General features: G+C 42.9%; 1 protein-coding gene across 3 annotated transcripts in view; it reads right to left on the bottom strand.

Moving 5' to 3' along the window:
- Positions 1–5,347: 5,347 nt before the first annotated feature.
- The window catches only part of CHL1 (cell adhesion molecule L1 like), a 135,825-nt gene continuing 125,124 nt past the window's right edge, over positions 5,348–16,048 (bottom strand). For 2 of the 3 annotated variants that reach the window (XM_066195711.1, XM_066195712.1), the window contains 4 exons: positions 13,407–13,568; positions 12,616–12,747; positions 11,797–11,869; positions 5,348–9,892 (listed from right to left, as the gene is read on the bottom strand). In XM_066195711.1, coding sequence (XP_066051808.1) covers positions 9,676–9,892; positions 11,797–11,869; positions 12,616–12,747; positions 13,407–13,568 — 584 coding nt within the window. In that variant the 3' untranslated portion in view covers positions 5,348–9,675. The remainder of the gene's footprint in view (positions 9,893–11,796; positions 11,870–12,615; positions 12,748–13,406; positions 13,569–16,048) is intronic. The other variant, XM_066195713.1, reaches the window with a different exon arrangement.

Here is a 16,048-nt window from a genome sequence, read left to right as displayed (position 1 = left end):
GTCATTCCTTTCTCATCACAACCCTCCTCATTGTATCTGTACAGACTGAATAAAATGAGACTCAGCAGGTACTAATAGTGATAAAGGTAAGAAATATTTAGTGACATTTTTTATGCTTCCTTTGATGGGCTGGAGAGCTAAAATACCTTAAAAAAAAAAAGAAGAAAGAAAAACCTATGATATTTTAAGACTAATTGAACCAATAATCAAAGGCTGTCTCTAACTCCTGGACCAGGAGGTCAATTACAGAAATAAATCTGACAGCAGATAGATGGGAACAGTGTGCAATTACCAGTTAAAGACTTGATAATTATGGCAAGAATTAGTCTGCGTTTTCCACGGCAGCAAAATCCATCCGTTCTTTGCAGTTATTATCTTGATTAGAAGAAGAAATGGGTTCAGCTCTGGCTCAGGCTGACAGAAAGCTCCAGGTACAAAGGGAGCTGAGAAGTGACTGATGAAACGAGCCCACGGAGCTGGGAGTTTCCTCAACTGGAAACTTCCATTGGCAGATGTGAGAAAAAAATTAATATTCGGCAAAGAGAGCTGTGGAGAAATTTAAACTGGGAGAGAATAGGACTGAGAAATGGGTATTTTTATGAGGTTTGCCCGAATGAACCCAAATGTGGGCTTTTCCAATGCTTAAATGCTCAATTTTGAAAGGCAGAGTCAATGTGAGAGTAACAATTCTGAATATTTAAACAATTAGCACTTCCTTCTTCCATTCCCCCATGGCATTATGTGGTCAAAAGGAAGAAGTTTGGTAACTATTTCTTTTTAAAAAGTGGGATCTGCAATGCAAAACTCTCAATAAATCAGACAACCTGGTGACTTTTACTCCTTGAGGTAGGCTGTACTTCTATTTTTTTCCTTATTAAAATAATCTGAAAGCACAACACTTGAATTCTTTCTCTTATTCTTAATTCTGTCATTGTGGGACTACAGGAGCTGGAAAATTCAGAAAAGTTGGATCCAGGTAAATCCAAGGAGATGCTGCTGCCCTGGCAGAGTGAAAACCTTGGCAGGAGAGTGACTGAGCCCAGCAGAGGAAAACTACACCCAGAAAAATGGATAAAACCTGGGACAGGAAATAATCTGCAGCCTTGGAGTCATAAAAAAGTGAAGAGTTTTTGGCTTTTCAGTAAACACTTTCCAAGAAACCAATCAAAAAATTTTAAGTTCCCAACAACTGATGATGGCTGTGGGAAATGAAACAGGAAGTATTTCCAGGAGACAATTTCCTCCTCGTCCTGATGAGGCTACAATGAAAACGAGTGACTTTAGCAGCTTCCATGGAATTCTTCCATCTCTCAATGAAGTATTCCAGAGCTATTCCCACTCCACTTGCCACTTCCAAATCCCTCTGCTGGCATTCCTCTCTGCAGCACCTTTCCTCAAAAACTTTTATTTTTTATTTTTTAATTAGGTGAATTACTGTGTCAAATGATCTGATTTCACTGTGTTTTATGTAAATTTATTTACTTACTGGCCTCCAGGCTCCATGCTGAGCTTGGAAAATGTACTTTTCAAAATTATAAATAATTAACCAGAGCTCCTGGACCACTGGAAGTTGTTACTCCACTCTCATTTTAAATAGTCCAGGAATATTTTTTTAATGCACGTTTCATATAAATTGCCACTTAGGGGAAAATAAATGTTCCGAACGGTGACTGCCTGAAGTCATAAAGGCTTACACATAGCAAGGTGATTTTTATTAGAAACTGCATTTATGCTTTTCATTATTTAATAAATAATCATAAAAAGATCTCGTTTCAAAATAGCAGCAGCAGCCTCCTGTGTCCAACCACCTGCAGGGATGCACAGGAGGGAGCAACACCAGCAATTCCCAGTTATATCCCACCCCAGGACCAGGTTCAGGCAGGTGCCCACACCAGTAACACACTGGGGAGGGCCTGAGCTCCTGCCCAGATCTTCTCTTCATCACCCAGAGGAGCAAATGGGAACTTTTTTGGACAAATTGTAGTGTTTGGGGTTTTCTTTTAAATTATTTTAAAGTATCATAAAGGCTGGAAGTTCAGACACCTCAATCCACGCTAAATTCAAAATCTCAGGTGCACCTGTCAATGAAATTCAACTTCCCCCAGAGAGATGAGGGAGGCTACAGGTGGTGAGAAATATGCATGGAGAAGAAGAAGCCTCAAACACAGCACAGATACAAAACAGGCTGGAACTTTTCCAAGGAGTGGAGGAGTTGAGTGGTGAACACAGATAAATCCTGATAGAGTCAGGACGGGGAAGAAAACAACAAAGCTTGTGCAGGAGAGGCAGCCTGGCTGCCTTAGGGACAAACAAAACTTAGTCCAGAAGAAAGCAGAGCAGCCACATCATCCAGCCAAGGAAAAAATGGGAAAAACCAGCCCTGGTACAGCAAACCCCCTTGGGAGGGATCACAGCCTGCCCAGATCTCCTCTGCAAGGTCTCCTGACATTCTCTTCCAGGTAATGCAGCACCAAACCCTTCTTCCCACAGCCGGTTATCCTCACCTTGTCCATCTTTCCATGGGGCTTCCAGCAGCTCCAGCTCCATCCCCAGCCAGGAGAGGTGTGGGAGCCACAGCCTGTGCTCCTGCTCCCACAGGAGGAGCTGTAACACCAGTGCAGAGCTGAGGGAAAGTCACTTCCCAGCCACGAAGGTATTTCCATCCCAAACTGGAAGGAAAAGCTGATTTTGCCACCAGCATAATTAACAAAGGGTCACCCCCTGTACCTCAATTTCTGCAAGAGGAACAATGGGGAATGGTCCAGTTCTGGTCCTGTGCCAGCCACAGCTGCCCTTGCTCCCCAGCCTCCCACCCCTCCTCACATCCCAGGTGAAGCACAGCCACCAAAACCATCGATTTTTAGAGTTTTAAGTCAATAAAAATACTGCAAAAAAGTTTTGGGACTCCCAAACCAAACCAGGTGGTAAAAGCAAAATGACCCACCCAAATTCCGGGTACTGCTGCCTGTTTTCTGGTCTGAGATATTCCTGCCCCAGTGTCCCAAACAAATGGTGAAGAACATGCTGTAACCCTGATACGAAGCATAGAAGTAAAAACTCTGCAGAAAAAATAAAGAGTGGTGTTTTTTAACAGAAATGCCCATTTCCACACCCAGGGCATGGGGTGGGGCAGCTCTCCTGGGTGGGTTTAGCCACATATGGGCTCCAAACACGGTGAAAATAACACCCAAGTCTTGTTAAATGAGGCTTAGAAATGCGCGGAGCTCAGACATTTCAGCAGAGTGAGTGCTGGCGTTTCCCTGGGGGTGACTCAGCGACTCCCCTGCGTTCCCAGCTGATTACCAGATGCTGAAGTGGAAAAGTGGTGACATCTCCTTGTGAGACTGAAGAACAGAGTGAAATGTCGGAGCATTAGAAGGAATGCTCTGCCCCCAAAACAGGTCTAATGATGACAACTTTGTCCCAAAAGCAAAATATCAAGTCTTTTCAAAATTACACATAATTCACCAGAGCTCCTGCACCACTGGAAGTTGTTACTCCACTCTCATTTTAAATAGTCCAGGAATAATTTTTTAATGTGTATTTCATATAAATTGCCACTTAGAAGAAAATTAATCCCGAATTTTATCCTTAAACTTCTGTGAGATCTGCTCCCACACACCTGCTGGTGGCAGCAGCACCTTTGTCCTCACTCCAGTGAAGCACATGATTGTAGGACTTTCTCCTCCCCATTATGCTGTTGAGCAAAGTGTAAATCTCATTATTCCAGGATATGAATTATAATAAAACCTTCTTGGGATGCCCTTGATGCCTCCCTGAAAGGTGACTGCCTGTTAGCATAGGCCTGCATTCCCACTGAGGGTATTCAGTTCTTGCAGGTGAAGAATGCATTTAAAAAAAAAAAAAAAGTCCTGAAGTTTTCCTGCTGAAGTGAAGCAGCTAAAAACATGTGGCAAAAAAAAAAAAAAAAAAAAAAAAAAAAAAAAAAAAAAGGGAGAATTTCTTTCACTGAAATACAGTGAAATACACTCAGAACAGCACAGAATATTTCAATTAAATACGCTCAGAACAGCACAGAAGCCGCACCAGCATCAAGGGTGATACTCAACACACTTGAGCATCAACCAGATCTTTCAGATTCCTGTTAAACACATTTAAAAAGGGATTTCTCAGCCAGTATCAGCCGCCATGGGTTTGTCTGCTGTCCTTTAATGAGCCCTCAGATCGGCTGCTCCAGGTATCAGGAGGGTGGGTTTGTGTTCACCTGCAGAACCTTCCCCATGCACAGACAGGGTGGAATTAATCCTGGAACAGAGTTTTTCTTGGCGATGGGCAGAGGGGAGGGAGTAATGAGAGAACCAAGGTCTTTTCCTTGGCAAACAAAGCCCATTTGCAAAATTCCTATAAAATGAATACGTACAGATTTCAGACTTTAGGCGCAAGTGTAGTTTTCCTTAAAAAACGACAACAAAAAAAGGTATTATTGGGTTCGTATGCACCTGGGTATTTATAAGATTACCAATATTCTGGTGATCTTTAATGTAGAGGAGTAGGAACTCTGCGTGCTGGGAGGTTTTGTGCTGCTAACGGGGTGAATAAAACCTGTGAGAGACGCTCACAATATCCAGGGTGGCGGTTTGGTCCAGGAGAGGATCACATGGAACCACTGAGGAATTTGAATTCAGGCTGTTTGCAGGTCAGCATCATCCTGCTTTGGTGTCATATTTAGAGGGCTGATGAACCATGGTGTCCAAAATTCCCAGTGAAAGCCAAGGGCAGCTCAACCTCGGTGTGAAACAAAAAAAAAAACCCCACAGGTCACAGCCTAGAGAGGGCGGTGAGTCACAATTAGATCAGATTCCCAGCAAATAAACAGCGTCAAATGAAAAAAAGAACCAAGCAAACCCCCCAAATCAAACAAAAGAAACTTGCAGATCGCAGCCGAGGCTTTTGAAGATTACATCAAGTCAAACTTTTATTAGCAAAGTTGTATTTCATGTAAAATGAAAATATCTTTTCAAAACCGTACGTGCACATCTGCGTGGTACAAACAGCAACTACAGTACAACACGTTCCTCTAAACTTTAATCAATGCACACTAACATTTAGCTCCCAAAAAAAAAAAAGTAACATCGTGATGGTGACACCACATTTGCTTTGATCTTTTTCTCATGAAATTACAAAGTCTCTTGTTTAAAGTCAGAACCGTAATAATAATAATAATACAAAAAAAAGAACAGACAGAATGCTTTGGCTCAAACCCCCCCACCCCGAGGGGCTCCTGCCTGGAAAACAGAACAAATCAGTGCAGATCACTTGAGATTTGACATGAGAGATCCAGAGCTGCAATGTAAACGTGTCCTGCCACTCCAGCGTGGTTTGTACCTTTGTTTTTTTTTTGTCACAAACGCTGACAGAGATGCAGCTGAGGGTGTGATCCATTGGCAAACAAAGGGAATTCTCCAGGAAGAATTTCCTTTCTTTCTATCTGTTCTTACAGGTAAGCGAAAGAACCTAAATACCGCTTCTCATCTGCAAAATGATGGCTGTGAAAAATGAGGCTGAGGTTTCCTCTCAAAAGCTCAAGGAGCAGCGAATGTTATTCTAACTTTTCTGTACAAAATGTGGAATGACTGTTTAAAAACCCCACCTTTTTTTTTTTTCTTTTTCTGTTTTTTTAAATATAGAAGTATTGTGCTACTGTTTGTTCTCATGTCAAAAATAACATTGGCCTGAAAACTCTGATGAAAACCTCTCGTGCACTGGATTGGAGCCATTCAGTCAATGGAAGCAGTCACCAGGAAAAGAGCTACTCACTGGAATTTGTGTGACAGGAACACAAATCAGAACAAATACCAATCATTAAATGATTTGCTAATTAGATCCATTTAAGGTGTGAGTTACAATGAAGGTTTTTTTTCTTTTTTCCTCACACGAACACACGATTTTATCCAGAGGAGGAAAGTAATTTTCTGATTTGATTCCTAATTCTGCTCAACCTGAAGATCCAGCCCCAGCAGGGCTTTGGTGCCCACTGCTGCACTTTTATCCTGCTGGAGTGCAGAGCCACGAGGGCTTCTGGAGATGGGATCGCTGAATTTTGCCAGAGAGGGAAGCTGGGGCTCTTCCTGCAACTTCTTGATAATGTAATTACATTAACATATATATGTGTATATATACATAAAAATTAGAGGAAAATTAATCTACATAAAATCAAAATTATGCTGCTCTGGGAATCCAAACAGCTCCCATGGGAGAAAGGACAGAGAGGGTTTTTTTTTCCCCCATTATTTAGGAAGAGCTGATTTTATTTGTTTAATCTTATGAGCAGTCAAAACTGCCCAACTCTTTCAGCAAGATCCATCCCTCTCTTCTTCCAGAGGCTGTTTAAATCCCCAAACCTGGATTTGTGGGGCCAGGGAAACGCCTCTTCCCTGATGGCTGGAATTTCATCCTGGCTTGGCCTGGATATCAAATCTGAAAGTGCCATTTCCCGCTTTGGACTGAGGCAAAATGTGTCAGAGGCAAATGGAACCCAAGCACAGCCATGGCACTGGATAATTGAAAATTCCCTGTTCTCTTCCCAGCAGGCAAGCTGGAATTCCCTGCTAGGCGTTGATTAATGAAATCACCAGGGATTTCCAGTAACTAATTTTAATAAACACTCCTGGCCACAGAAAGATTTAAAAAAAAAAAAAAAAAATCCAAGAAAGTCCCAAACAAACCAGCACAAGGATTTAATACTCAGTGCACTATTTCAGAATAAGGTGTGATTTTTGGGGCTGTCCTGTGCAGGGGCAGAAGTTGGACTGTGATGACCTTGTGGGTCCCTTCCAACTGTGCAGTGCAGTTGGTGACACTTTTATTGAGCCACATGGTCACACTTCCTCTCACCTGTACAGAGCAAGATGGAAACACAGCCCAGCTCCTTGAAATGAAAAAAAACAAAACCAAAAAACCCCAACAACTCCTCAGGAAAACCTCAGCTGTTAATTTACTTTTGGAAAAAAAAAAAATTGCAAAAGAACCATCACGATCCTGCACTTTCCAAGTAACTTTACAGCAAAAAATCAAATCTCAATGCAGGGGAAGAAAAGGAAAAGAAATGATTGGGGGAAGAGAAAACAGCTCAGGTGAGTGAGATTTCCTGGGAGTTTGAGCCACTTGTTTAATATTCATTGGGCATATTCCTCAAAACCCGTGTTCAAAAAATCCACGTTCCATTGCACATCTTTTCCTCCCTGTTTGATTTTTTTAGGTCCTGAGGCATGGTGGAACACCAACGTGAAGATTTAAGGCTGTGAATTAAAATCTGAGTGGGAAGAGCAGCAGCAGCAGCACATCACAAACACCTCAGCAGAGCAAGAGCTGCACGAGGGGGATTTACACCCATTATTGCATCATTTGACACCCACTAATACGGTCTGAAACTTAACAGAGAAGTTTAACTTTGTCTAACAGAGGCATTTTCTGGGGTCTGGTCTATCTGCAGGGACCCACAGGAAAATGTGGTGTGTGTGTGCAGTCACCCCCCAGCCCAAAGTGAGGATTTGGGGGAGCCCACCCTAATTTTATTCCCTAATTTTCAAAGACCTTCGAACACTGCAGATGATTCCCGAAGGAAATACATTAAAACCAGCCCAAAGCAAGCAGCAGGTTGTCACAAGCCCAATCAGTTCTGAGATTTTATCTGGCTTGGGCTGCAGCAGACACGAGTCAGCAGATAAAGATGCTGCTGGGAAATGTCTCTGTTCTTGAGATGCCAATTTTCACGTTTCTCTAATTGAGCACTCCCTTCTTTGGAAAATTACTTTTTTTCCCCAAAAATGAAAAGGCTTTTGGACTTTTTCTGTGTTTGGATTGAGTAAAACAATAGAGAAAACAGAACTTTATAAATAATAAAAAGTGAATAATGTGGGTCACTGATATGGGATGGGATAATTTTTGATTGAGGGCAGATTTCCATTCACATTTTTATGCTCACAGGCACAGCCTGAATGGGGCTTTTGGGGTGGCTGCTTGGGGTTTGCTTTTCCCAAGCAGACGTTACATAAAAAGCCTTTAAAAGCTCCAATTAACAACCCAAAAAGAGGCACAGAGAAGCAGAAGCTTGAGCACCGAAGACTTCCAGAAACTGCCGAGCTCTGACGAGCAGCTCCAGCCTGGGAGGAGCCGTGTGGGATCCACAGGGAAAAATCTGCATTTCCCTGGGCTTAACTGTAGCCCTTGCTGGAAACTCAGAACCACGTGAGTAATTCTTGCTCCCTCTCTTTCTTCCATTGAAATCATGGAGGAGCCAGTTAGGGATATTTGCCTAATTGCTATCGGGATGCCAAACAGCTTTTAGGATCTATTCCTCCTGCAGGAACTACTCCAAAACTTTTGTAACCGGAGTGACAAGAAATGAAGCCACGGTTGATGCTCTACTTAAACAAGCAGATTCAAAATTACAAAACGCTACTAAAAAAAGAGATTCAGGAGATTCCAATACAAAAAGACCAAAAAAATGTGCTGTACAGCTCGGCTGAGTTAGTGTTGGAGAGGCAAAGAACCAGATTTAAACTAGCGTTCGGTCAACAAAATACAAAAAACCAAACTCTATCATAATATTTTCTCTCTGCTTTTGCTCTTGTTTATTTAACAGTGAATAGGCTGAAAAGAGATGAGCTCTTGAAAAAGCCAGGTAGGTCTAGTTCAGGTGATGCTTGAATGGTGTGAGGTTTGGATGATTCCTATACACACGACTCCTTCTGAAAACTAATTTTGCTGGTCCAAATCCATATTGAGAAGCAATTCTACTCATTCCTACACAGCTATACAGACCCATGCTAGCAACATGTCTCAGTTCAAAATAAAACCAGGCTGCTCTGGACTTGTGTCAATATTAATATCATATGTACAACGTCTCCATGAAATGCTGGCTAGCTCACAAATATACAGATATGAGACAGACACCAAGGAGTTCGCTTAGAAATGCAGCTTGCAGCTGGGAAAAATGAAAAAAATATTTCGAGTGATGGCGGATGGGAACCCTGTTTTGCCTTGCCACAGGAAAGAGCTGCAGCTTAACTTATTTAAGGAAATAGTGCCAGCTACTGGGCAGCAGCTTCACCCACACTCTCCTGCGGGTAAAGCTGCATTCCTAAGTATTGGTAGTTGAAGTCAGCTGTAACCACTAAAACAGTTTTTTGAGTATCATACACAAAGGGGTTTAATTCTTTAAGGAAAATTGTACAATATATAGAATATATTTCTCTGGTATTTTAAATTCTAATTCTCCTCCTTTGCAGAGTGACCTGGTTTTGTTGGTGCCATAACCTCGACGTTATAACCAAGGCCACGAGGGAATTTTACACATACACCCGTGGAATTTTACACATACGGGGCAACAATATTATAATATTACACAGAGAAACATATTCCAAGCCTAAGAAACACCTGGAGCAGCAGGTGAGGATCCAGATGTACCACCGAGAAACTCCGGTTTGCTCAGAATAACACATCGTGTAGAATAAAGGATTATCCTGTTTTATCGAGAAGAAAACACACAGAAATCGGGATGGGAAAATCATCTTTTAGTGGCAGTGACTCGTTGTCGTGTTACCTGGATGTCAGGATTTTCCTGACTGGCTCAAGTGGCCCCCTGCTCCCCAGCACAGGTGGGAACTGTGGAGAGCTAACCAGGATAAATATCACAATTAAACACCGACTGTTTTAGGCGTGGAGAGGAAAAGTTGCCGTAGAGCTCCCAGTGCTTTCCACTGATCCTTTCTCCTTAGATCCAGAATAAGCTCCAATAAATGAACCATCTTCATTGAACATGCCATGCTCCCCTTCTCCATAATCTACCAGACTATCAGCACTTCCAGTGGCTTTAATGTCCCCGTTAAGTGACTGCAGGCTGCCTTTCAGCGGCTTTTCATCGCTGTCACTACAAAACAAAGAGACGCCTTTCCAAAAATCCGCCTGGCGCCGGCCGAGAGGGAAGCTGCTCCCGGCTCGGGAAGGGGACAGTGAGGGACGTGTGGGTGGTGTGAAGGTGTCAGTGAGGGTGGTCTGACCTCTGAGTCCTGCCCTGGGTGATGTCCACGCAACCCCAGCTCCCCCACACAGGATTTTATCATTATTCCAACCAACTAATTGGTTAATGGGCATTAACAATACCCGTCGCTTTGGGTTTTTTCCCTTTTTGCCTTGGGCAGACAGAATGGACAGAAAGGGAAGGGGAAGGGAATGCTGGAAAGGGTTGGAGGAGTCTGTTCCAGCCACCAGGGCTGATGTCAACTATCTGGAACCTCACAGTGAGACACTTTTCATTTTACAAACCACTGGGCAACATTCAGGACCTATTTATTTAATTTTCCTTTTGAGGTGAGTGGATGAAGTGATGTCACACCAGTGGGTCACGTCTCACTGCTTTGGGGGCGTCTCCTTGAGTTTAAATGACCAATAAAGGTACTTTTCCTTTTTTTTTTTTTTTTTTTTTTTCCTACTATTATTTTATCTTATTGGCGTTTATCTCACTGGAGTTGCCCTCTGCTAAAAGGGAGGAACTGGGAAAAACCAAAGTAGAATCAATGTCTGCATCTGCAGTCTCTGTTCAGGGAAAATTCCAGGAAAAAGGACAGGCCCACCACCAAAATTCTGGGAAAAAAAAAAAAGGGGGAATTTTGCTGGCCATTCCTCCTAATGGCACCACAGAAGAGGAACAAGAACAGCCTGAACAGGACATTTGGGGGGGTTGGGAAAACATTACATGATTATATTAAAAAAAAAACCCCTAAATTAGGCCTCTGGGTTAGGGACATAATTACTCAAGTAATTATTACTGCTAATGCCAACTCAGTGTCAAATCTTTGGCAATTTTATCTAAGGGAGGACAGAGAAATGAACCTGAGCTTCATTTCTTCAGGATGGACTTAATATGTGCACAAGCAACACAAAAAAATCCCAAAACCTCGCTACTTTTCTGCACAGGGCATTTCTCCTCAGAAAAAAAGACAAGTTTGGATTTCAGGGGGGAAAGGAGGGGGGTCAAAGTTTTTACCCTCAGGGCTTTCTTACCTTTCTAAATATTTGTCCCATTAGAAAGCATTAAAAATTAAATAAAGATGAAATTATGCAGGAAAAAAAAAAAAAAAAAGAAGCCCTACTCCAGTACAAATAATGTAGGATATATAAGTGGGATTTTAACAGCAATTTTATGCTCTTAAGGGCAGCAACACCAGTTTTCCAGCATGGTTCTTATAATTACGTGGTTTTTCTTCATATCACATTTATATATTGCTAGAAGTTTTAGTTATTTTAAAACAGCCAAAGTGGTTATTTCAATTCTCCTACAGGGATTTCTGTAGAGAGGTGTTTGGTTTTTAAATATGCTTCACCATATTTCAAAGTTTTCTTTGTTTTCTTCCCCAAAATGACCATTCCCCTTATTACGTGATTTGGGTCTGAGTTTCAAAAACCCACTGAAGACACAGAACTCAATCCATTGACTTCAGTGGGCTTTTCAGCAGCACCCCAAATTATCATATATATTTACATTATTCATACAATGCTAATTTAAAAAAAAAAAAAAACAAACAAAAAAAAACCAGAAAAAGTGAAAAATTACCACCAATACATCAACATTTCCTTATATCCCAGCTTGGATGGATTGAAATATACTGGATATACCTTTATATTCCTACTCTTATCCACTCCTATGAGGTTTGCTTTGAAAATGAAAAACAGTGTTAATTGCATGCCATAAAAATGTCCCGAAATAATGATGGCATTTGGAAACAAACAAAACCCCAAGAAACACAAGGGCTCGTGAAAGCAGGTCCTATTTACCTATATTCCCCAAAGATTTCATCTTTTATTGATTGAGCTTCGGGATCGGGATGCAAATCTTCTTTTTCTTTCACTGTGCAAATAAAATAAAGGACAGGTCTCTGTGTTGTGTTCTGCCATGGATTTTTCTTTTCCCCGGGGGAATGGGAAAATCATCTGCAATCACCTCCAGCCTGGCCTGGAGCTGGCTGGACACAACCTGTGAACTTCTAAGAGTTTGGGACCATTCTCTAATTTATTGTCAGCAAGTATTTATAGAATCATGGAGTGGTTTGGGTTGGAAGGGACCTTAAAGCCCATCAATTCCCACCCCTGCTGTGGGCAGGGACACCTTCCCTATCCCAGGGTCTTCAACCCCATCCAGCCTGGCACTGGATGTTCTCAGAGGTGGAGCATCCACCATCTCTTCGGGCAACCAGATTCCTACTTCAATCCATTTACCTAAATCCTTACTCACTGCTTGGAAAATTACAATTTCTAGCAAAATATTCCACTGTTAAGCTGCCTGTGGAAGCTCTGTCCCTGTGCCCAGCGGCAGCTCCCAGGCGGAAGGTGGGCAGGGAGTCCTGCCAGCCAGGATGAAATTGCTGGAATATTCCAGGAGTGCCGGGAAAGGCCCTTTGCAGGCTCTGTGACCAGCACACAGCACACAGCTCCACTCCCATTCATTAAAACCCCTTCCGTGGGTATTTATCACAAGCTCCAAACCCTAATTGGATGTTTGTGCTGGCGGCCTTGCTGTCCCCCCAAGAGAGAAACCTCTGAAGGATGGTAGTTATTAACATGTGAACGTGGGGAAAGGACAATCCATCCGTTTACCTGAATATTTGCCTCCTTTGTTCCTCCTGACAAAGCAGATCGTTAGCAGCAGCAGGGTGAGCAAGGCGATGGCACACATCAACCCGATGAACCAGCCCTGGGTGGAAATCCCCTCGTAAATGCCGGCGTAGGCTTTGGGGAGGTGGGAGAGGAGGAAAAAGGGAGAAAATTAATCAGAGGGAAAAGGGCAGCGCCCCGTGATAACACGAACACATCACGTTCCTCCCTGGATCTTAACGGAATCAGTCTATCACTACGGATGGTGTTCAACACGAGGCAGGGATGCGTCCCGAGTGGGACATTTGGGGCTGGAGGGGAGCGTGAGGGTGACAAGGGACAACACAGACACTCGGCAAGGTGGCTCTGAGAGAGCAGTTGACTCACAGGATTAGCACCACACAGGAAAGCTGAGCACGGAGTTGTTAAGCCTCTCATGCAAAAGCAGTTTTGCGGAAGAGAGAGAGGTGAAAGTGCCCCCCAGAACACGCAAATCACCAAAGTGGCCGTTTGTGGGTTTTATCGCAGCTGCCCTCTCACAATGCACAGGTTTGTAAAGGTTTGGGATTGTTCCAGGTCGCCGTAGAGCAACTCAGCCAAGAACCTGGGACGTGTTTGTGCTGCCGTGGGATTCAACTGCAAGGGCCAACCTCAACCCCGGAGCAGGGAAGGATGAGTCTGGGACACTCACACTGCACAGGATGGAACCTCAGCATCGACTCACACGGAAAAAAAAAAAAAAAAAAAAAAACAAAAAACAAACGTTCAGCACCTCGAAGGGCTTCGTGTCTCACCTCTCCCCCTGGTCTCAATTACATCTTCAAAAATGCTATTGTTATCCACCCAGTTCTTAGTCACTAGGCGGATTGTGTACTCAGTGCCAGGCTCAAGGGCCTCGCTGGGCTGAAACTTTGGGGTGGGCTTTACTGCGTCTGAAATCCTGCCGCTCCCTTTACCTACGGAATGCACACATTCAAGGCACAGGGATTAATGGCATTCACGGACAGAAGGCCTAGGAAATGCACAGTTACAAACAACAGACAAATTTTAAACATTCGGCATCAGGCAATCTGATTTTCCAAAGCAAAAAAAAAACCAAAAAAACAAAAAAACCCCACAAAAATACCCCCGAACATTCCCTCTGTTTGGTTTTTAACGTTCCATCAGATGAAATCCACAGCAGACTGGAGTAATCCCGATGTTTAGGAAGGAGGTTTGGACATCTCCCAGGATGAAAGTTAATATTGATGGGGGATTATGGATCTGCCTTGACTAATGGGTACTTAAAAAATTACAACTTGCAAACGGGCTTGCTTTGTATGGATAATCTGGGGTTTGATGCTTCTCCCATTGAACTGAGCTCAGCAGGGAAGCACAGACAGCTTGTTAGCTGGATATGGATTCTTGTATGTCTCCCAGAAAAAAATTAACAGCAGGGTTTGTCCTTGCTTCTCTCCTGACAGGGATTTTCTGTGTCCTATTGAATTCCACAATGCTGTACAAAGCACTGGTTTAGAAACAACTCAACAATTCGGTTCTAAATGGATATTTAGCCATTTAAGTGTTGCTGATGAGTTTAATATTCGATTAGGAGGAGGTAAATTCCAGGAGTTCTGGTTATGGAACCTTGTTAGTTGCAAAACACCTCCTGTAAACCCATCTGCATTCAGATTGTGGGCATTAAATAAGATTTTTCAGAACAGCTTTTGTGGAAAGCAGGAAAAAGGACATTACAGCAGTTGACAATCACTGCCTGGACATGAACAGCCTGCTCAGCAAATTCAGAACCGTGTGTGACATGGAGGGATCTCTAAAAACATGGGAGTGTCCCTGTCCTCGATGGCAGCAGAGAATTTTGGGGGGGCTGCACTTCATAAAAATTATTCTTGAATTGTTCTCAGTCGCCTGATTTGCCTGTTTTGTCCAAAGCCACCTAAACTAAGGCTTGAGCACAAAGCATAATCTGAAAACTACTCGGCCAATTAGCACTGACAGGGCAACAATGCTCATTAATACTTCAACTAGTAACTAAGCAAAGCAAGAAGCTGCTGGAGATTAAGGCTGAGTTGACAGCTGAAGAGAGAAAAAAGAAAAAAAAAGATTAAGATAAATCCAAGCACAGTCAAAGCAGCAGTTCAGGGTAAGTTTTTCAAGGCAACTCTCCATGTATTACAATAAGCAGTTAAATGAGCAGACCACTGGGACCCAGAGAGAACACATCCAGCTGAAACACTGCTGATACCGAGGCACAGCTCATTAGCATAAATTAATCCATCCATCGGTAGTTTTTGCTAAATGAAGGATGTGAAACCCAGCTATAGTTTTTAATCAAACCGCAAATTAAGCAACGGGATACCACAGGTACATTTTAATCACACGCTCTAAAATCAAGGCATCAGGAAAACGGGAATGTTATCCATAAAGGAACAGGAATGAACATGAACCTTCCACCCAATATCTGTTAAATACCACATAACACTCGTGCATGACATGGTAACTGCATGATCCAAAGTGTTCGCACCAGCAGCCTCATGAGGAAGAATTTGTCCTGAATTCCTGGGAAGCAAATCCTAAACCTTGAGCTCCTGGCAGGTGGTTCATGGTGCATATTCTTAAATCAACTTTACCAGTCCCTCTCTGCCCCCTATTTATTCCCAGCTTGTGGCAGCCTCTTTCTGAATCATCAGCTCTTCAGAGAAACAGAAAGAGGGAAGTGAGATGGCTGAAAAAATCCCTTTTTCTGTCCACTTATTGCTCAGCTCTGTCTGATGCTGCGGCTGCCACTGCCCTGGCACATGGAGCAGCTCAGGGACAATTTGGGATGAGAATGAGCCCAGCCTAACCTGGCGCTGGGGATTTACAAACAGCTCTCAATTTGTCATCTCCTATCCCAAAACATTCTTTTTTTCCCCCTTTAAAACTCAGAACAGGTGTTCTGGGTGATGATGAGGTTTCTTTCCATGCCATTTCTTCCTGGTCTGTGTGACACGGCCAACAAGGGCCCTACAGAGGAGAAAGCTTTGCTAATGGGGGCGGGTTTGGCGGCTGGAATAGAAAAAGCACTGTGGCCTCCTGAAAAATAAAAGCAAAGACACACAGATAAGGCAAAAGCTCCACATTCTGGAAGGCCAGGAACATCCTGGAAGCTGCAGGAATTAGCTGCAGAAAATTGAAAGCAGTTGGGTCGGGTTTTTAATCTCCAATAAGGGAGAAGGAGCATTAGTAATAAAGGCATATCACCAGCACTTCTCATCTTCTCCCACTATTTATCAGCCACACCATGGGACTTGCATGAACATTAAACACTGAACTGCAATTTTACAATATTCCTACAGGGCTCCAGGATTTATGAGGAGAGCAGAACACACATTTTTTACAGAAGCTTATGGTATAAAGGGAAAAACAATAGAAACCGCCCCCAAAGATATTCCAGAGT

The sequence above is a fragment of the Chamaea fasciata genome, unplaced genomic scaffold (assembly GCF_029207755.1).
Source record: "Chamaea fasciata isolate MVZ Bird 193981 ecotype frontalis unplaced genomic scaffold, bChaFas1.0.hap1 SCAF_13, whole genome shotgun sequence".
Classification (NCBI taxonomy): domain Eukaryota; kingdom Metazoa; phylum Chordata; class Aves; order Passeriformes; family Sylviidae; genus Chamaea; species Chamaea fasciata.
Note: the sequence above shows the minus strand (reverse complement) of the source record. Positions and strands in the feature narration are given on the sequence as shown.